The 23,630-nt window shown below is 38.7% G+C and overlaps 1 protein-coding gene across 3 annotated transcripts in view; it reads left to right on the top strand.

Annotated features, from left to right (window-relative positions):
- The window catches only part of LOC136874001 (ketimine reductase mu-crystallin), a 128,590-nt gene that overhangs the window by 9,127 nt on the left and 95,833 nt on the right, over positions 1 to 23,630 (top strand). For all 3 annotated transcript variants that reach the window (XM_068227624.1, XM_067147449.2, XM_067147450.2), the window contains exons 2-4: positions 3,231 to 3,409; positions 8,980 to 9,130; positions 23,331 to 23,492. In XM_068227624.1, the coding sequence (XP_068083725.1) occupies positions 3,234 to 3,409; positions 8,980 to 9,130; positions 23,331 to 23,492 (489 nt within the window). In that variant the 5' untranslated portion in view covers positions 3,231 to 3,233. The remainder of the gene's footprint in view (positions 1 to 3,230; positions 3,410 to 8,979; positions 9,131 to 23,330; positions 23,493 to 23,630) is intronic.

The following is a 23,630-nucleotide window of genomic DNA, read 5'->3' as shown; positions in this document are numbered from 1 at the left end:
TAAAATCAACAGAAATGAAATTAATCAGTTATGTGGACATGTTATGAGGATGGACAGAATGAGAACACCAAGAAATTGGAGGTCAGCAAGAGGAAATTTCAAGTGTGAGGACTAAATCTTTGGAATAGTAAAGTAAAACAAAAAACTATAGAAATCACTAGCAACAGGAAAGGCACAGATTCAAACATTTTTCTGGAGGGAACTCTGTCACAATCTATTTCTAATTTCAAATACCTTGGAAGTAACATTTCAGAAGCAGAAGCATATCCCAGAAAGCAAAACTGACCATGTTTCATACCTACTGCATTCCAGTTCTCATCTATAAACTCAAAACATATATCCTGCATAACAAGGCTAATAGTAAAATCAACAGAAATGAAATTAATCAGTTATGTGGACATGTTATGAGGATGGACAGAATGAGAACACCAAGAAATTGGAGGTCAGCAAGAGGAAATTTCAAGTGTGAGGACATACTTAGACAGGAAGAAGTGGTGAGTGCTTGTACACTGCACCCGGGAAACTGGAGCTGGAAAATGAGGATGATGATAATGAGGCAATCTAATTTGTGAGCATGGGGTGATCATTAAGGCCTTGTAAATGAGTCTGGCCTATCTGAGCTTCCTTGGTTAACTTGAGTTTTCTTCTAACACACACAGCAAGGCCCACAGTCTTAATTTTCACAACTTATATAGTCCTTTTTTTTTTTTTTTTTTTTGTTGGAACCTTATTTCTGTGAAGGACTAGATTGTTTTGCATTGTTTCTTCTTCTTTTACAAGTATTAAGAATGGCTGATAATTCTGGCTTTTTGCCTCTTGAAAGAACAATTAGAAAAAGAAGAACATAACTTTGTTTTCATAAACATATACATCAGTATCACAATCTGGTCTTTAGCTTCTTATTTATCATTTTACCATTGAATCACTCATAGAATATTCTTTCCCACATTGACATTTGATGTTCACCAGTTTCATATTACATTACTGTATTGATAATTTCTTTAATGTTGAAATAATGTGAATCCAACGAACTTTATTTCATACGCACTGAATTGACTGATTGATGTGATGGTAAATACACAAATTGATATATCAGTCAAGTATGATTATCTCAAAAATTGTGTTGTAGTTTATGTATGAATAAAGAAACCATATGGATGTATAAATTTTTCATTGGTTTTGTAACCATCATTGCACAGTTAATCATTGGTCTCTCCCTTCTGTGCCCCATGTTGTGTTTAACAAATCCTTTGAACTCATGTTATCAAAGAATTTTGATATGAGTTGAACAGCCCTTTAACTGCTATGGGTTTTAAAGCATGCTGGCATAAGAAGCGGTATGATCAACACTATCATCAGCTGTTCTCTTGAAAAAAAAAAAAAAAAAAAACATTGGAAGTTTCATTGTCAGAACAGATAACAGGAAGGCCTGTTGCTCACGGTAAAATGTTCTGTCAAATTTATTGTACAATAATTTAATTTTATAAAATTTCTGTTGCTCACGGTCAAATTCAAGTTTTATAAAACATTTGATAAAACTTTTCATAAAATAGGACATGTTCTATTCCGTAAAATTAATTTTATGAAACGAACCAATCGGCGAAACTGACATCACGATGATGTTGGCGCTACGTCGTGAGAAGACTGTGAAGCTCGATTGTAGACAAACACTTCTTTCTAAAATACCAGGATCCGGGTGGACTAAGGAAGCTGTTAGTGTTTTACTGACGAATACCAGAAATATCCTTGTTTGTATGAAGTTAAAACACCACTTTACCACAACAGAAATGCAAGAAGAGAGGCAGAAAACACAATCGCTGAATCCTTATATGAATGCTGGTCTTCTAACCTCAACTAATTTTCGACCAAGGACAGCAATCCTCTACCTTCTTCTCTTCTTTTGATCCAATCCCGAGTCCAGCATTTCCTGGCATTTCTTTTCTTCCTTTTTACCACTGTACAACATATAAGTGCAGCTAAAGCAGCAAGTTTTGCTTTGTTTGTTGGAGCCATATTCTCAAACACACCGTAAGTTGAACAGCTGATTCTTGGTTTAAAAGTTTATCGATAGATGGCAGCATATAAAAATCTTAGTTCAGAAGTGAGTTCATAGATGGCCATCCTGATTCTTCAACGGGCCGGGCTGAGTGGCTCAGACGGTTAAGGCGCTGGCCTTCTAGCCCCAACTTGGCAGGTTCGATCCTGGCTCAGTCCGGTGGTATTTGAAGGTGCTCAAATACGACAGCCTCGTGTCGGTAGATTTACTGGCACGTAAAAGAACTCCTGCGGGACTAAATTCTGGCACCTCGGCGTCTCCGAAGACCGTAAAAGTAGTTAGTGGGACGTAAAGCAAATAGCATTATTATTATTATTATTATTATTCTTCAACGGATTTTTTAAAATAATTTTACCGTGAGCAACACAACTTGTTTTTACCAAAATTTTATAAAATTAATTGTACAACAAATTTTACAAAACATTTTACCATGAGCAATAGGCATTAAGGTTGTTTTGAATTTTCTTAAAAGTATTTCTGAAAATGCATAATTGTTGCAATGTGGGCGACTGATTAATGAAAGGTGTTTAATTGCTTAATTTTGTGAAAACTTAGAGAAAGAGAAACACGATCCAGCTGCGTCCATTAGTAATATAAAAGGTCCGTATACTAAAGTCAAGTCTTAGTGAGTAACATAAATTTGTATAAACACAGTTGAAGAAAATACATCTCTTACCGAGTTCTCATTTGAACATTTCCAAGCATTTCTTACGATGGGTCAAAATGACTCTTTGCCACTGTTCTAGGAATGTAATATTCTCAGCCGTTCTAATGTTATGATATGGAGTAATATGTTGATGCGGTTTTACGTTGAAGATGAATCGAATGCAGCACTTTTGAGCTTTCTGTAGTCTACTGGCTTAAGGTCACTATATACAACATCACAGTGGTAAAATACGGGCCTTATTACAGTTTTGACTAGATTGACTAGGATTGTTATCGAGAGAGCCTATGCATTTCTGTTTTCATCATTTCATCATTGTCCTCTTTCTGCTGCTCTTTCTTCACACACTGACCTGTCATTTGCTTGTTCCTTCTCATTACTTGTTTGTAAAGACGGTGAGCATACATGATAATTGTTAATTTGATGCTGTATTTTGACCCAAAAGCACTCTTTTTTTAGACTCCTGTTGTAAAATAAACTAGTGTAAGTTTCTACAAACTTTTGTTTCAGATAATGGAAGAGACTTCACCTCCATTGTATTTGAACAATGAAACTGTTAAACAGCTTCTGGATTGGGACAAACTGGTTTGTGTTATTGAGAGAGTTATGAAGGCTGTTTCAAATCCTGATGATTCTAATATGGTCGTCCAACCCCCAAGAACCATCATGCCTGTTCCTGAAAAAGATGGGTAGATATTTTCATTCCAAAAAATGGTCATTTTATTGATATTTCACTCAAAACTTTTCAAAAATAATGAAATATTCTCATTCCATCAGAATATTTAGTTTTCAATAATCTCACCACTGCAGTTTCTGATAGTAAACTGTTTTAACTGAAAATGAAACAGAATTCAATACTGATTTGTTGGTGACTGAATTAAGTTGTGTTTTTTTCTTTAAGGTTCGAAATGACATTATAGGAAGCAGACTGGTGAAAGAGGAATTTGAAAGCTACAAAAAAGTTAAGGATGAGAAATATGAAATTGTAGGTGTAAGACTTATCTCTAAAGATAATAGGCAACTTGATATTTTTGGGGTGTACAAACCTGGCAAGATTGACACTGACGTTGATGCAGAATTATTTGATAAGACGATTAGTTATGTGGGGAACAACACAGAAAGGAATGTTATTGTAGCGGGTGATCTCAATTTACCAAATGTTAACTGTGAAAGGAATGTTAACAGCAGAAAGCATGACCAACAAATGATGAATAACTTAATATGGGAAGGACAGCTGAATCAGAAATTGACAGAATCAACTAGAGGGAAAAATATACTAGACATGGCTCTGGAAAACCAGATGAGATCTATAGAGAAACTGAAGTGATAGATGGTATAAGTGATCATGAGACTGTTTCTGTCATATTTAAAAATAAGTGAGGCTTGGGGGAATTTTTAAAAAGCAATTATGATCAGTGGAAAATGATATAATTTATACAAATTTAAACAGCCTATAGGAGGGGTTTAAAGCAATTGTTGAGGAGTGTGAAAACAGTTATATTACCTTTAAAGATTATAAGAAATGGAAAGAGCCACTTTATTATAACAGGGAAATAAAGCAATTAAGAAGGTGGTGGAGGTTAGAAAGAAATAGAGTTAGGAATGTTTGCAGGAGTAAGGAGAGACTGAAGGAACTTATAGGAATTTGAATTTAGTGAAAAAGACAACTAAGGATAGCATGATGGCAAACATAATTTGCAGCCATGTGAATGTTAAGAAACATTTGAAGGGTATATAATACTTTAAGGCAGAAACAGGAAAGACATTCCAAGGATCATTAATGAACATGGGGAGTGTATATGATAGGGATAATGTCCAGTTAGAGGAGGTGCCTAATACTAAAGAAGTATTAAAATTTACCTATGATAACAACAACATTAACAATAAGATACAAAAGTTGAAAACTAGAAAAGCGGCTGGAATTGATAAGATTTCGGGGGATATAGGCTACTGAAGACAACAGGTTGGGATGTAGTACCATATCTGAAGTACTTATTTGATTATTGCTTGCATGAAGGAGTTATACCAAATGAATGGAGAATTACAGTAGCCCTTGTGTATAAAGGAAAGTGTGATAGACATAAAGCTGAGAATTACAGGCCAGTCAGTTTGACATGCATCACATGTAAGCATTGGGAAAGCATTCTTTCTGATTATATTAGACATGTTTGTGAAATTAATAACTGATTCAGTAGAAGGCATTTCGAAGGAAAGGTTATTCTACTGAAGCTCAACTTGTAGGATTCCAGCAAGATATAGCAGATATCTTCGATTCAGGAGGTCAAATGGATTGTATCGTGATTGACCTGTCTAAGGCCTTTGATACGGTGGATCACAGCAGACTACTGGCAAAAATGAGTGCAATTGGACTGGACAAAAGAGTGACTGAATAAGTGGCTATATTTCTAGAAAATAGATCTCAGAAAATTAGAGTAGGTGAAGCTTTATCTGACCCTGTAATAATTAAGAGGGGAATTCCTCAAGGCAGTATTATTGGACCTTTGTGTTTTCTTATATATATATATATAAATGATACGAGTAAAGAAGTGGAATCAGAGATAAGGCTTTTTGTGGATGATGTTATTCTGTATAGAGTAATAAATAAGTTTCCAGATTGTGATCAGTCGGTCGCACATAAGGAAACGAGAAGCTTCTCATTCACAAATGAGGATATCTTCAGAGAAATCCAACTGCTTTGCAAGGAAAAGCAGCAAGGAGTGATCAAATTACTGGGGAGGTATTAAAGAAAATGGGGTGGTACCTAGTGCCTTACTTAAAATTTCTCTTTGACTGTGTCATTAATAATAGTGTAATACCAAAGGAAAGTTTTTTTTGCTTTACGTCGCACCGACACAGATAGGTCTTATGGCGACGATGGGATAGGAAAGGCCTAGGGACGGGAAGGAAGTGGCCGTGGCCTAAATTAAGGTACAGCCCCAGCATTCGCTTGGTGTGAAAATGGGAAACCACGGAAAACCATCTTCAGGGCTGCCGACAGTGGGGCTCGAACCCACTATCTCCCAGATTTGAGCTCACAGCTGCGCGCTCCTAACTGCATGGCCAACTCGCCCAGTACCAAAGGAATGGAAGGAATCTATAATAATACCAATTTATAAAGGAAAGGGTGATAAAAGGAAACCTGAGAACTACAGACCAGTCAGCCTGACCAGTATAGTTTGTAAAATACTGGAGAGTTTAATAGTAAGGTATATTAGTAATAATAATGCATTTTCTTTACGTCCCACTAACTACTTTTACGGTCTTCGGAGATGCCGAGATGCCGGAATTAGTCCTGCAGGAGTTCTTTTACGTGCCAGTAAATCTACCGACACGAGACTGTCGTATTTGAGCACCTTCAAATACCAACTGACTGAGCCAGGATCGAACCTGCGAAGTTGGTGTTAGAAGGCCAGCACCTTAACCATCTGAGCCACTCAGCCCGGCAAGGTATACTAGAAGGGTACGTGAAGATAAAAAATTGGTTCATGAGTAGCCAGTATGGATTTAGAAACAAGTTTTCTTGTGAGGCACAACTAGTGGGATTTCAGCAGGACATATCAGATCAGTTGGATTTTGGAGGCCAGTTGTATTTGGGAGGCCAGTTGGGACCTTTCCAGAGCATTTGACAGAGTGAAACATGGAATATTATTTAAAAAACTGGAGGAAATAGGATTGGACATAAGGGTTATATGTTGGATAAGAACCATTTCTAAATTCAATGGTTCAAAAAGTCAAAGTAGGAAATCATGTATCACAGGAAGAGAAAGTTTGGAAGAGAATTCCACAGGGTAATATAATTGGCCCATTACTTTTCTTAATATATGCAAACAATTTAGGGAACAATATAACATCAAAAGTAAGATTGTATGTAGATGACATAATTGTTTATAAGGAAATAAATAACATAGAGGATTGTACAGAATTACAAAAGGACTTTGGCAGTATCCAACAATGGGTTGAAGAGAATAATATGACGATTAATGGAGGCATATCAATTGTCACAACATTTACAAACAAGAGCTTAAAAACTGAATTTAAATGTACTTTGGATGAGGTAATTGTCCCAAAAGATGGCAAGAGCAAATACTTAGGTGTGAGACTTGAAAGTAATTTGTACTGGAAGGGTGATGTTGATTGCTGGGAAAGCATACAGATCGTTACATGTCATAATGAGGCTACTTAAAGGATGCAACAAAGAATTGAAAGAGAAAAGTTACTTGAGTATGGTTCAACCATTGTTGGAATATGCAAACAGTGTTTAGGATCTTCACTAGGAATACCTGATAAAAGAAATAGATGGTGTGCAGAGGAAAGCAGCAAGATTTGTAACAGGGGATTTCAGGAGAAAAAGTAGTGTATCAGAAATGTTCGAGAAACTTGGGTGGGAAAGTTTAAGTAAGAGAAGGGAGAAAACTAGACTTATAGGATTATATAGAGTCTATACAGGAGAGGAAGTATTGTGGGGAAGAGGGGGGGGGACCGTGAGAGGCTTCAGTTGGAAAATAATTGCATCAGCAGGGCTGACCACAAGTATAAAATTAGACGGGATTTTAGCAGAAGGGAAGAGCATGAAGGAGTGGAACCGTTTTCCTGGAGAAGTGTTTGATCCTTTTCGAAAATCTGTTCAGATATTCAAGAAAAGAATAAACAGCAACAGAGATAATAAATGTTAGAGGGCATTCGACCTGTGTAGGTTATTGTAAATAAAAATATCTTTGTGAATAAATTAATTACATCCCCTTGTCTATGGAGATTGGACAGCTGTAGTAGAGGACTGCCTGTAGGGGTGAAGTACAGTCAGGATTTCGAGGGCCCTGGAACCACTACGGTAGCTGTGAAGGCCTTTCAGGAATTCTGAAAAGCAGTGGCAAAAGGGGCTCTGGTTAAGATGCAGCATGTTAGGTACCAAAATGGGTTAAAAAAGAAATGTAAATTTAAATACAGCAGTTGTATAGTATTTTTCGAAGTGATTCCACATACTGTGTATGAGTTGATTATGTGTGTAAGTACAGAAGATATTATGAGTAGAATTTCATAAATAATATAAATTTCTTAAGAATGAGCTGTGTGTTCAATAGAAAAATTGTTGATGTAAATTGTATAATACTGTATTTTAGGAAAATGATTTCTTTTCTTTTTAATTTAAAATTTAGTTGTTGAGAACAATGTATTTTTTGTGTGTCATTTGCCACTTTGGTAACACACCTCATTTGCAAATAAAGTATTTTGATTTGATTTGATTTAAAGTGAAATGAAGTAATTCCAGATTTTAATGGGACATCCTATTTGCTATGCATATCTCACAAATTTTGTCCAAAGGGGAAATCCTCTGATGTATCCAGTAAGTAAAGTAGGACGTTTTTTCCTCTTTAAAACTATGTTGTTGTTCTTCCTAGCCTTTTTTCAAGTTTATTGCTGTTAGCAGTTAATGTGGGTTTGGCAGAGTTTTACAGCTGGATGCCCTTCCAGATGCCAATCCTGTGTGGAGGGATGTACTCACTATTGCATATTTCTAAGGTGGTTTGTAGTGTGGTATGTTGTATGTTGATGAACATATATATTTAGGTATTTCAAATACTCAGCCTCAAAGAGATAGAAATTAACCAGATGCAGGTAAAATTCCTTACCCAGCTGGGAATCAAACCTGAAGCCGTCAGCCAAAGACCAGTATTCTGACCATTCAGCCAAGGAGCTGGACTACCATGTACTGTACTTAAGTAGAATAATTTTGCCATTGATGCTTTCAGGGCCTGTACTTATAGACATGATACTGTATAGGCTTTTGGGCTTATGCCGTGTCAAGAAAATAAGGTGAAATTCTTTACGTTTCGCAGAGAACTGTGCTCTGTGTCATGTCGCAGAATAATTGTTTGAATTCATGATTGGTCAGTATAGTGGTCTTCAGTCAGACGGCTCCAGGTTCCATTCCCACCCGGGCCAGTGATTACAACCGGAAGGCATGCAGATTATGAGGTGATGCGTGGTCAGCATAACAGGTCCTCTCGGCTGTTATTCTGGGCTTTCTAGAATGGGACCGCTATCTCACTGTCAGATAGCTCCTCAGTTGTTTTCATGTAGGCTGAGTGGACCTCAGACAAGCTCTCAGATCCAGGTACAAATCCCTGAACTGATCAAAATTGAACCGAACCTCCGGGTAAGATGCTTGATCGCAATTTCTAGACCGCAGGGGTAGATACACAAATACAATATATTAGACATTTGATTTGCCCATGACCTTTATCTTTTCTTTTTCTCTAAGGGTGTTGCTGTCTATGCCAGGATATAGTAAGGCAGATGATGCTCTTGCCTGCAAGCTAGTGACTGCATTTCCCAGGAATAAACAGAAAGGAATACCATCAATTATAGCAACAGTTCTGTTGTTTGATGCAGAAACAGGCAAAGTATCTGTGGTATGTAAATGTTTATAATATTTGAGTTTACATTGTTATACAGAGCATCATATTTCTGTGAAAAAGAATTCTTATCCTTCATCATCTTCATAATAATCATAACAGTCCATGTTATTAGTAACATTATATCTTACCTGTATACATTTTACTTTACAGTTCCTACACTTTACATTTCCTGCAGTTTCTTTACAATCATTTCAGAAAAGATAGTTTGTTGAATATTAAAAATAGACAGCATTTAATTTCCGATGGAACCCAAGATATGTAGGAATGACTACAGTTGTCACAAAACCAGTCACAAAACCAGATTCATGATAAACCATACTTCTGAACCTCAGATGCAGCCAGCTGTTGGCTATCAGAGTGCCAATTTTTTTATTTCATAAAATGCTTTTCCATCTTTGTTGGACCTTGTAACATATCTGTGCAATATGCAAAGTGGAATATATTTTGATTTAAAGAGCATTTATTTATTTAAGGCTAGTGCAGTCTGTTCATGAAATACATTGGAGATTCCATAACCAATTTCTAGGCAGCAAATTAGGAATCACTTAACAGTTTTCTGAATGGTAATATAAACTGCACAAATAACCATTCCAAATTCTGGAGAAGGTAAAAGAAAAAAGTTAAAATGGACTGGAGGAGGAATTGTAGAAAATGAAAGTATATGCATTTCTTTCAAGCTGTCAAACACATAGCAAATACAATGTAAATTAAAACACTAAAAGCATATCTGTAAAACACACACTAACATACAAAGAATGACATGTTTCGTTCTATCAAATCACTTAAAATAAGCTTATATATGTACAGTATTGTTTACGTAGCGTAAACTTGTCAATGATAGAGAGATAAGTGATAACATGAAACAGTAATGACAAAAAATAAATTATATACAATTATAATATAGTGAAAAACTTACGTATTTATCTAGACTGCCGATGTTAAGTCTGTTGTCACCAAACACTATTTCAGGACTGTGGTCATGGAAAGTTTGTGGTGAGCCACGCTGTGCGTGGAGAGGGGAGGGCAGGACAGGGAGGGGCCTAGTAGAACGATGTGGATCTCTGCTATTGGATGATAAAAATGGGTAGACTATAGAGTGGAGAGGGGGGGGGGGGGGGGGGGGGGGGGGGGGGAGAGATGTAGGGCGGAGCGGCTGGAGCGCTGTGGAACTTTCCATCAACATTGGAGAGGGGGAGAGATGTTATTGACCTATTTCATGTTACCTTTATGTAATATGGATGAATGCAAATTAATAATTTTTAGTTGAATAAAGTAAGGGACGTTATTATTATTATTATTATTATTATTATTATTATTATTATTATTATTATTATTATTATTATTTACGATAGAAGCAATTTAAGGAGTAGGTGTTGTCAGATATTATGCGAGTAGAGCAAATGGGGGGTGAATTATTTAAATGTGTATTATTATTATTATTATTATTATTATTATTATTATTATTATTATTATTATTATTATTATTATTATTATTATTTACGATAGAAGCAATTTAAGGAGTAGGTGTTGTTAGATATTATGTGAGTAGAGCGAATAGGGGGGAATTATTTAAATGTGTATGCTCATTCAGGTTATTGGCATTAGTGTTTTTTTATTAGTGTTTTTTACGACGTAAATTTCTATTGCTTCTTTTATATTCAAAGATTTACTTTTATTTTCGAAGTGTAAAATTTTTAGATCAGTGTTGATGTCTGTGAAATGGTGTGAACAGTCGTAGATGTGCTCCCCGAAGGCTGAATGCCGATTATATCTGATCGCGTTTTTGTGTTCTTTGTATCTTGTATGGAAATTACGTTTTGTTTGACCTATGTATGTGGCGTTGCAGTTAGGTTCTTGGCACTTGAGTTCATACCGGTCCTGCTTCCACTTTGTCCAGCACAAATCTCACATGGAGTTCATACACTCCTGACTTTGAGAAAGGGTCCTTTTTGTTTAAGTTGCACCTGCTGAAGTGTCTCTGTAGTGTGTTATTCGTTCGAATTTAGAGTGTTTAATAACTGGTCTGCATTAGTGACGTCATTATCATATATGCATATGACGTCATCCACAAATCTGCTCCAATGTAAGATTCCTTTTGAAAGCTGGCCCATTAAGAACATGTTTTCGAAGTTATTGAGAAAATTCTACGCATCCACTTAAACCTTCTTTACACAAATCCATCAGCTTCACAATGGAACCAGAAAATAACAAGAAAATAAACTATTTAGACATCACAATCAACAGGAATAATGACAACCTATCTTACAAGGTATACAGAAAGCCCACTCAGACGTCACACACTATTGACAACAACTCGAACCACCCATACACACACAAAATAGCAGGACTGAATACAATGATACATAGAGCCATTTCCATACCAATGAGCACAACAGATTTCAATGAAGAAATGCAAATAATTAAACAAATCGCGAAAGAAAACAACCATCCTCCAGGCACAGTGGATAAACTTTTAAATAAACATAAGAAAAGTCGCCGGGAAAGCACCACACACGACAAAGAAAACTACGTGGTTCTCAACTATGTTAACAATAACACATACAAAGTAGCTAACATTTTCAAGAAACAAGGTTTAAAAGTAGCTTTTCGAACGAATAACACACTACAGAGACACTTCAGCAGGTGCAACTTAAACAAAAAGGACCCTTTCTCAAAGTCAGGAGTGTATGAACTCAAGTGCCAAGAACCTAACTGCAACGCCACATACATAGGTCAAACAAAACGTAATTTCCATACAAGATACAAAGAACACAAAAACGCGATCAGATATAATCGGCATTCAGCCTTCGGGGAGCACATCTACGACTGTTCACACCATTTCACAGACATCAACACTGATCTAAAAATTTTACACTTCGAAAATAAAAGTAAATCTTTGAATATAAAAGAAGCAATAGAAATTTACGTCGCAAAAAACACTAATAAAAAAACACTAATGCCAATAACCTGAATGAGCATACACATTTAAATAATTCCCCCCTATTCGCTCTACTCACATAATATCTAACAACACCTACTCCTTAAATTGCTTCTATCGTAAATAATAATAATAATAATAATAATAATAATAATAATAATAATAATAATAATAACGTCCCTTACTTTATTCAACTAAAAATTATTAATTTGCATTCATCCATATTACATAAAGGTAACATGAAATAGGTCAATAACATCTCTCCCTCTCTCCAATGTTGATGGAAAGTTCCACAGCGCTCCAGCCGCTCCGCCCTACATCTCTCCCCCCCCCCCCCCCTCTCCACTCTATAGTCTACCCGTTTTTATCATCCAATAGGAGAGATCCACATCGTTCTACTAGGCCCCTCCCTGTCCTGCCCTCCCCTCTCCACGCACAGCGTGGCTCACCACAAACTTTCCATGACCACAGTCCTGAAATAGTGTTTGGTGACAACAGACTTAACATCGGCAGTCTAAATAAATACGTAAGTTTTTCACTATATTATAATTGTATATAATTTATTTTTTGTCATTACTGTTTCATGTTATCACTTATCTCTCTATCATTGACAAGTTTATGCTACGTAAACAATACTGTACATATATAAGCTTATTTTAAGTGATTTGATAGAATCTGAGGATGTTCTTGTAGAACGAAACATGTCATTCTTTGTATGTTAGTGTGTGTTTTACAGATATGCTTTTAGTGTTTTAATTTACATTGTATTTGCTATGTGTTTGACAGACTGAAAAGCCTTTGCTACATTTAACTAAGCCAACACTGGAAAACATGGCTTCATTTTTAACAAATTTCTTTCAAGCAGTCACTAAAATCATGCATTTGCTGTGGCCTATTTATACAGGTTGTTAGGTGTATACGTGCAGATATTTATTGTAGCAATAGAGAACGATGTGACGAACCACTATATATCAAACTTTTAGTAATCCTCGGAAGTTATTTTCGAGAGCAAAGGGGTACGATGTTTTTAGAATAGGTAGTATGCCTTGTTCTTGTGAATGAATAGCTTTCCTTTGATAACAGGCAAGTCACGCGCCATCCCTGCCAAACTGGTTTCTGTTCTGTTTATGTTTAAGAGCAAATGTACTACTGTGACAGCTGAGCGCTCCCTATTCAATGCCACGAGATGTTACGTAATATACTTGCCAAACTGGTTTTATGTTTACGAGCAACTGACCTACGGTAACAGCTGAAGGCTACCAGTCTACAACATGTTACGTTACATTATCGCCAGACTGGTTTGTTGTTGTTAGTATTTAGTTTCCGTCTTAGGGGTTTCAGACAACACTAGTGATCGGTTTCGGACCCTGGAGATGTATTGAATTCTCAGCGTTAATACTGGTTCATTTGCTGTTACGTCCTTTAGGGGATAGGGATATCTGTGGACGTCAGCCCTGTGGTCTAGTGAGTATGGAAATGACCTGAAAACCTGTGTCGGTGCGCGACCTGTACGAGCGTGTGATATAATTATTGGTTGGGACGTGAAATGCGGTACGATCCCCGTTGTGCATTGCGTAAAGGTAGAAGAAGGAAGACAGTTCCTTGCGCCAACGAACAAATGCATGGCATAGGATATCCATATGAGTAGAATCAGAATTGAATTATCGAAGCACATCGAACGTTTTGTTTCAAACGAAAAATAGACATATTATACAACTAAGTAAATTAAACGTACCTACATTTCGTGCTTCCTGCCTGGTTGAGTGGCTAAAACGGTTGAGGTGCCAGCATTTTGACTCCAACTTCGCATGTTCGAACCTGGCCCCGTGCAGTGGTATTTGAAGGTGCTTAAATACGTCAGCCTCGTGTCGGTATATTTACTGGTACACCGAGCTCGATAGCTGCAGTCGCTTAAGTGCTACCAGTATCCAGTATTCGGGAGATAGTGGGTTCGTACCCCACTGTCGGTAGCCCTGAAGATGGTTTTCCGTGGTTTCCCATTTTCACACCTTAATTAAGGCCATGGTTGCTTCCTTCCCACTCCTAACCCTTACCTGCCCCGTCATCGCTATAATACCTATCTGTGTCGGTGCGACGTAAACAACTTGTCATTCGAGCCAAGACACCACTGTGGTTCAGAATATCCTCTGGTGCTTAAACATACGTTCACGGAGGTCATCCGAAGTGGTTACCTCAGTTCGGTATACTTTGTTTCTCATGTCCCCCCAGGCATAACAATCCACTGGAATAAGGGCTGGCCAATTGATAGTTCCACATCGTCCTGTCTACCGTTGAGGAAATGTCTGCACCATCGTGTAAAATCCACGTGGTTCGGCGTAGTCGAAGCGACACGTCCTCTGAAATCTCCAGTAACGTACTGTATCTACTGTACAGGAGCAAGATAACATTAATAACAAGATGTAACCGACCTCCAACTACACCCATCCTGATATTAATTAGAACGGGTGCTGGAAACTGCCTTGTCCTATTGAATGGGGATATTCCACAGCTCATGAGTGGGATATAGTGGGTTCCAACCCCTCTGTCGGCAGCCCTAAAGGTGGTTTACCGTGGTTTTCCATGTTCACACCAGGCAAATGCTGGGGCTGTAACGTCATGAATGCCACGATCGCTTCCTTTCCGATACTAGCCCATTCCCGTCCCATCGTCACCATAAGGAAAGCTACACCGATCAAATTTATGCAAGTAAGGTGATTGGTACCGGTCTGAGTGTCTGAGACCGTTGAGGTCCTTATCTTCCGACCTCCAACTTGGCAGGTTCAATCTTGGCTCAGTCTGATGATATTTGATGGGGCACACATACGTCAGTCTCGTGTCGTAGAAATACTGGCACGTAAATGAACTCCTGCGATATGAAATTTCGTCACCTCAGCGTCTCAGAAAACGGTATAAATAGTATGTGGGACGTAAAGCAAAATAACGCTAATAAAAAGACGATTGGTCAAAGAGACAGACTTCCCACTGCATCCATCAGATATTAATTGAGAGCCGGTGCTAGAGGTTGCCTTGGTATACTAAATATTAAACACTCCTTCTATAAAAATTGCCTCATGTGTCACTAATACACTTGAGAGAAATTCTGGATTGAGTGCTTGATCAATTTACCAGCGGCAGAAATCCACTCTTAAATCATCACCGAGCTTGATAGTAGCAGTCGCTAAAGTTCGAACAGTATTCAATATTCGGCTTTGAATCCCTCTGTCGGCAGCTTTAAAGATGATTTTCCGTGGTTTTTCATGTTCACACCAGGCAAATGCTAGGGCTGTACCTTAATTAAGACCACGGTTGCTTCCTTCCCGATCCTAGTCCTTAGTTATATCTGTCGCCATAAAACCTATCTGTGTCGGTGAGACGCACCGATACAGATAGGTCTTATAGGACGATGGGATAGCAAAGGCCTAGGAGTTGGAAGGAGGCGGCCGTGGCCTTAATTAAGGTACAGCCCTAGCATTTGCCTGGTGTGAAAATGGGAAACCACGGAAAACCATCTTCAGGGCTGCCGACAGTGGGATTCGAACCCATTATCTCCGGGATGCAAGCTCTCAGCCATGCGTCTCTAACCGCACGGCCAACTCGCCCGGTAATAATACTAATAATAATAATATTTTTTGCTGCCGGGCAGAGTGGCTCAGACGGTTGAGGCGCTGGCCTTCTGACCCCAACTTGGCAGGCTCGATCTTGGCTCAGTCCGATGGTATTCGAAGATGCTCAAATAAGTCAGCCTCGTGTCGATAGATTTACTGGCGCGTAAAAAGAACTCCTGCGAGACTAAATTACAGCACCTCAGCGCCTCCAGAAACAGTAAGAGTAGTTAGTGGGACGTAAAGCAAATAACATTACCGGTATTATTCTTACCAAGTCATTAGGAGCTGAAAGGCAGGGAAGAAAATAGTAAAATATGCGTGGTGTAGGAGGAAACAAGATGAAATGTACTTCACCCGTGCCTACATCGCTCGCAGTAGTTTACTACAGGATAGTATGCGTAAGACCAGAACCAGGTCTCTTTGCGATGAGTCAGGTGTATCTTCGTATTGTGGTTAGCACTAGGGGACAAAGTGTGACAAACAGGTTTTGTGTATAAACATCAAACATGCACATCAACAGACACACACACACAACGTACCCAAACCAGTACAGTGTAGAATGAAGAACTGCCATGCTGTGTTCAAGGTCAATATCTAGCGTTTTAACAACCACGTCTTCCGTGTGTTGTGTTCAGCTCGCGCCACGTACAAGGCAATCGCGAACTGAAACTCTAGATTTATAATTTTTGTTACCGGTACTTCAATTTTTCTGCTCGGATTTATGAGAATATCGAACTATCGAGACTCAAAATACTACATCGATTGAGAACTGAACTCCCAACTCAATACGCTGCAGAAATGGTGTAACATCTGACATACCAATGTGAAACACGTAGCAATTGTTCAAGTGACCTCCCTGGACTACTCTGCAGGCTTCACTTCTCCGTACCCGGCGAGTTGGCCATGCGGTTAGGAGCGCACAGCTGTGAGCTCGCATCCGGGAGATTGGGGCTTCGAACCCCAATGTCGGCAGCCCTGAAGATGGTTTTCCGTGGTTTCCCAAGTTCACACCAGGCATTGCGGGTGTTGAACCTTAATTAAGGCCATGACCACTTTCTTACCATTCCTAGGCCTTTCTTGTCCGATTGTCGCCATAAGACCTCTCTGTGTTGGTGCGACGTAAAGCAACTAACAAAAGAAAATCACTTCTCCGAATCCAGTCTTCCGTAATATCCATTGGAGATCTGGCGGGCCAATTGATGGGTCCATGTCGTCCTATTCGCCATAGACCAAAGGACTGATCCAAATGATCACGCAGTAAGCGGCTTATATCAGGTGGTGGACCATCGTGTAAAAACCAAATGTTTCGGCGTAGTCGAAATGGAGCGTCCTCTGAAAGCTCTAATAATGTACCTATGAGGAACTCCAGGTAAGATACCCCTATGAACTGTGCAGGTAAGATGATGATAATGTCATTGGCTTTACGTCCCACTAACTACTTTTCACGGTTTTCGGGGACGCGGATTTGCAGGAATTTAGTACCATAGGAGTTCTTCACGTACCAGTAAATCTACTGACACAAGGCTGACGTATTTGAGCACCTTGTCAAGACTGGACTCAGAAGGCCAGTGTCTCAACCGTCTGAGCCACTCAGCCCGGCAAGATGATTGGTGCAGCACTGCGTAAAGTGCTGGCCTTCTGAACCCAACTTGGGAGGCTTGGTCTTGGCTCAGTCCGGTGGTATTTGAAGGTGCTCAAATACGTCAGTCTCGTGTCTGTAGATTTATTTGCATTAAAAAATACTGCGATAAAAAAATTCTGGCATTTCAACGTCTCCGAAAACCGTGAAAATTAGTTAGTGGAACGTAAAGATATTATTATTATTGTACCGGGCGGTACACCTCCACGCCGCTAATTCAAACCTTGCGCCAGTTGAAACTCCCCTACTGGAGGAAGTCTGAACTTTATCTAATGTATTAATTTTCAAGTTTCTCAGAAGATGTCACTACTTGGAAATTTTGAAGTTTCTGAACTGGGTTGTTTTCGATGTATTTTTGTTTTGCCTGTAGTAAGAAGTGTGAACATTCTCTTCTAGAGGACACTACTGAAGAACTACAATGGTGCGCCCTAGTGCGAAGTGAAAGAACTGTTTTTTGGAGAAATTTTTATTTCAAAAGTTTGTTTCTTGTTAAATTTCTTGCTGTTATTGTTTAAGTTGGCTGTATAACCCTTTCTTTCCCCTTGTTTTGAATTTAGCCAATCCCAAATTTCTTTAATTAATTTATAACCAATCAGGTGTATCTTCCCCAAAAGGGGATATATTGCTTAACCCTAGCCAATAAAGTTTTTGTGGGAGGGTGTTCTCATTCCTCAAACGCCTCGAACTTTCCGCGAGAGTATATAAACTGCTGATTTTAAGGTCTCCGGGCCACTTCAGTACCATCTTTCAGTGTGTAAAGTACATAGCAGGGGGCGGGAAGCGCCTCTTTCTTCGGGAAGCAGTTCAACAAAAAGGTAATGACCGTTTAATAACTTCTTTTCTTGCTAGCTCAGCAGTTTAACTCTCGGGGCAGGTCCGAAGCTTTTCCACCATGTAACCTTTCCCTAAAATGTAAAGACACTTAGTATCTATTCTATTCTTTAAACTACATATCGGGATAGAGAGTGCTTAACCCTCTCGAGCTCCCACTCATATTACATTGAGGTGAACTTATTTTCACTACTTTTCTTCCTTAACGTAATGTAAATTGTTTCTTTCTAAAGTCACCTCTTTAGTATGGGATTAGCCCTTGCATTAACGGCCTAGTGCCAAATAGGTTTCAAACAAAATGTATTAGGAGTGCTGCTTGCCTCCTCTCAAATTGGTATTTTAGAGGCCATGTAATTAACCTTTTCTCTCTTAATAGGCCTCAGTAGGTTGGGTATTTTACCCCTGTTTTCGTGTCCGTGGAGGACAACTTGAAAGTGGAATTTGGTGTGGCCTTTGATAGGCTTCAATTTTGAGAGCGAGCGGCTCTTTCTTGAAAATTGAGTGTTGTATGCCTCGAGGAGGCTTTTCTGTGTAATTTGGAGCAAGTGCTCCTGGGCAGGAATGGGTTTTCTGCCCCTCTGTTAAAACTTGTGTTGGGGTAAAACTGGGCTAATTGCTCAAGAATTGTCAGTTCGGGGCTCGAAGCCCAAATCCTGTAAATACTGTGATTGTACCTTTGTTGCCTTGCTACTCTGTACCTGCCATGCTTGTTATTTCTTGATTTTGCAAAGAAAATATAACCTGGTTAAATTTTACATTAACTTTAATTTCGTAACCTGAGACCCGTTCACCCCGGCACTTTCTTTCACCTCTGCTAATCCACAGATACCTCGGAACAATTATTATTATTATTATTTATTATTATTATTATTATTATTATTAGTAGTAGTAGTAGTAGTAGTAGTAGTAGTAGTAATATTATTTTTACGGAAGTTCTAATTAAACGGGTCCATTACAGTCATCATTTTACCTATCGGTACTTACTGTTCAGTAATAAGCCTTCCGTCCGCCTCTGTGGTGCAGTGGTTAGTGTGATTAGCTGCCACCCCCGAAGCTCGGGTTCGATTTCCAGCTCTGACAAGAAATTTGAAAAGTGGTACGAGGGCTGGAACGGGGTCCACTTAGCCTCGGGAGGTCAAATGAGTAGAGGTGGTCCGATTCCCACCTCAGCCATCCTGAAAGTTGTTTCCCGTAGTTCCTCCCTTCTCCAGGCAAATGCCGGGATGGTACCTAACTTAAGGCCACGGCCGCTTCCTTCCCTCTTCCTTGTCTATCCTTTCCAATCTTCCCATACCCCCGCAAGGCCCCTGTTCAGCATAGCAGGTGAGGCCGCCTGGGTGAGGTACTGGTCATTCTCCCCAGTTGTATCCCCGATCCAATGTCTCACGCTTCAGGACACTACCCTTGAGGCGGTAGAGGTGGGATCCCTTGCTGAGTCCCATGAAAAACCAACCCTGGAGGGTAAACAGATTAGGAAAAAGAAGAATAAGCCTTCTATTTTTTTTTTGCTAGGGGCTTTACGTCGCACGGACACAGATAGGTCTTATGGCGACGAAAGCCTTCTATTAGAAATGCCCGGCGGCAATTCCACAGTAGGTCTTTTTCCTTCGAGCAATGTTCACGATGGATGCAACTACGGTTTTTGAAATTTGTCTCATTAATAACAATTTCACTGAATACTTATAGTCTTTTGTTTCAGTGTCCACCGTCCTTTCAATGACCTAAAAAGTTTATGAATAAGCATAGACAATCCGCATTGTCTACTGTCAGAAATTCATTGTAGACTGTCGCAATAACAGCACAGAAATGTTGCGCCCATATTTCATTTACTTATTAACCATTTCCTTTCATTTTGTCAGCTTGGATCACTGAGTAATGCCATTGACGTCTTAAAAATCGCACACAAATACACAACACTTGATTCGCACGTATGTGCTTGTACGGATCTTCGACGTCACTGTAAGGATTCTGTGTACTTTTCACACAGAGTACCCTACACCGGTTTTCGAGTACAGGAAGTTACCTGGCACGTGAGTCATCCTCTTCTACTTGCCAAGCCTTTAGGGGAAGTGCACAACAACATGTGTTGGCCTGCGATAAGAAACAGGTTCAACAAGCCCTATACTCGGCTACTGTACTTCCGCTACGCGTGGACAGAATGACATCACCGGCGTATCCTGCTACGGCCGTTCAAAACACATTAGGTCCTGAAATATTTGGCTCAGTTATGGGCAAACTAATAGGACAAGGTAAAAAGTACATAGCATATATTATGAGATGTATTTTTCTTAGCCGACTAGCTTAATATCTGCACGTATACACCTAACACCCTGTATATTAAACAATAATTTCAGGGAAGATAGTTTGTTGAATATTAAAAGTAGAGTGCATATCATTTCTGATGGAACCCAAGCTATATAGGAATGACTACAGCTGTCACAAAACCAGTCACGGATTCATGATAAACCATACTTCTGAATTAAGGGGCTAATAATCACACGGTTTTGCCCCTTACAACAGCAATCATAACCATCCCCACCCCAGAAGTAGACTTGGAATTAAAACTTTACTTTGTAAGAGTGCATTCAGTTGGCATGTGGCATCGACTGAAACAGGACTTTCTGAAGTGCTTCTTTTGTATTACCACTAATTTCCTAAACACTCCTTTCACTCTTGAAAATCTAAGGGCAGCTCTGCTGTGTTACGATCTCCGCTAATGCTACATATATTTCCTACCTTCGTATGCTGCTTTTCTCTGGTCACACCGCCACTGCTTCACTCATTCTTCTGCTCTGCTCACCTGTCATTTGCCTACTCTGTTCATCACGTGACTGTGACGTCATCTTCTTCTCCACGCGCACCGCCTTCTCCGCTTGTGTGTGCGCTTGTGCTTACCTCTATTGGACACGTGATTATGATGTTTCTGGAATATGCTGGCTTTCAACTTCTCTATTCTTCTCGACGTTTCTGTACCGCTATATATTCTCGTTCCACCGCTCTAAAAATAGTCTGCCTTCGTCTCGGAATGCTGGAGCACCGAAACAACTGTGCTACATTCTATATTGTCATTATCATCTGGACTGTTATTTGTTCAAGTTATTTGGTGAGCAAGACTTATCATAATGTTATTTTGACATTAAATTTTTCATTGGGCCATCTGCCCCAGTTGAACTTTGTTTTCGCCAGCTCATTCCGGCATCAAAATTAAATATGCAAGACATTATTTCTACTAAAACTTTTCAACCACGAACTGTACTACGGCCAATGGAATTTTGAACTCTCATTATCTGCTTCCTAGGACCAATGCTACTTTCTGCAATAATAATAATAATAATAATAATAATGATGATGATGATAATAATAACAACAGATCCTGCAGCGTAACTACACCCGGCGAAGAGAATCCTTTCCCCAGTTCGATCCCTACTTCCATTCCCCTTTCCCTTCTTTTCGCATCTTCTTTCAGGTTACTTCCTTTTATTCGACTTTTATTACTCATTGTATGCTTAATACTTATTCATACGGTTTTTGATGTATTCCTAATTGTCTATATTGTAAATGTGGCACATTTTCCTTGTCTTCTGAGGTTTCCTCTAGGTTATATAATTCATTGTGTATCAAACTCTTGTCTGCGATTTACTATTTTGTTGAGCAATATTTAATTATTCATTTATTTATTGTTAAATATATCTTATTTATATTGTTAACCTTTGGTTTTCTCTTGTTCCTGTATTTTTCTCTTGGCCTAGTTCCTTCTCACTGCGCGTTTCCATTATTATTATTATTATTATTATTATTATTATTATTATTATTATTATTATTATTATTATTATTATTATTATTATTATTATTATTTATCATGCTGCTTCTTCTACCACTTGTATGCTTAAGCTATATATTAACTATTTCTACAACTATGTTATCTCAGCATCGTATGTTCATTACGGCTATAGCTGAGGGTAACAGCTGTACATGAAAGGAAACAAGGCTGCTGGCCCAGATGATATCAGAATGGAGTAAATAAAGCACTTTGGCCCTCTTACTGTAGAATGGTTGGTGAAGATGATGAATCTCTCTGTAGTTGTTAAAATTAGGACTAAGTATCGTGACCAAAGGAAACCATTGAGGAAAGTCCATGTGGAGGCACTGGTAAAATTAGGCAAGGACCTTGGAAGAATAGCAGCAGTTATTAATGATAAACTGATCATGGATCAAGCAGATTTTATCCTGGGGAAGGCATGTTGTGGTCAAATTCTGAATCTTATCCAACATAATGGGGATGGCTTTGAGAAGAAGCTGGTGACTGGGCAGTTTTCATTGACAGCACCAACTATCAACTCCACGGTATGCACTAGCCTTGCGTCTTGGTAGGTGTGCTAAGTACCAACTGATGAGCCCAACTTAGCACACGAGGGCGAAACGCAGGCAACCAAGAATGAGTTAGCTGGAAAATTTATAATGTCTAATAACGGACCATTATGTTGGTATTATAAATTTACTCATTCTGGACAAATATTTCATGTTCCCTATGGGAATCAACATCCATATCAGGGGTATACCAAGGTATGAATATAGCAAGCAGATTAGAGGAGATGTAGGATGCAACAGTAATGTACAACTGAAAAGGTTAGCACATATAGTGTGGCATGGAGAGTTTCATCAAACCAGTCTATGGACTGACGAATCAAACAACAACATACATATATCTAACTAAGGATGATCCAGATGAGGGTTGAAACTAGTACTAGTTATTTTAATGTGTATAATGTAAGATTCTAATTTTACAATTGTAAATCTTTGTGTATTGATCAGGTGGAACATTCCCTTTTAACCTAGTTACTTAATTAATTAAGGAATCATCAATACGGACAATCATAAAATTTGTATCATACGGTTCTTTTTTTATTTTATTTTCAGGTGTACTAGTCATTTCCAATCTCCTTGTTTTTTTTTTTTTTTTGTTTTTTTTTTGGCATTGAACTTTCCCAAATTTCATGTAGTCTGTGACTGATGGGACCACATGTGTTAGCTGCATGGTAAATCAAATGCCCTTTATCACATATGTGAGTGAATCTTTGTTGTGAAAGGCTGGCCAAATTCTTCTGATACATCTTTTAAATTTTCCTCAAATCTTAAGAAATACTGCTTAATTTGTAGCCTTACTTATCAACATTTTTCCAGGTCATGGAAGGCACTGAGTTGACAGCTTGGCGCACAGCTGCTGCGTCAGTGGTTGCCACGAAATATATGCACAATGGAACAGATGTACTGGCTGTCTTAGGTTCTGGTGCTCAAGCTCGCAGTCACATTCAGGCATTAGACCATTTCTTTCATTTTAAAGAGGTAAGAATACTGAAGGACAATACTGTCTTCTAATATGAACAGTGGGATTTTTTTAAAAAAGGTACCAAATCCAAATATCTAATCAATTAGTGTATAATTTTTAACTGTTCATTTACAGTTGGAGAGATCAAACTTTAT

This window comes from Anabrus simplex, chromosome 5 (assembly GCF_040414725.1).
Source record: "Anabrus simplex isolate iqAnaSimp1 chromosome 5, ASM4041472v1, whole genome shotgun sequence".
Lineage (NCBI taxonomy): Eukaryota > Metazoa > Arthropoda > Insecta > Orthoptera > Tettigoniidae > Anabrus > Anabrus simplex.
The sequence above is the reverse complement of the archived record's forward strand: the minus strand, read 5'-3'. Positions and strand labels throughout refer to the sequence as shown.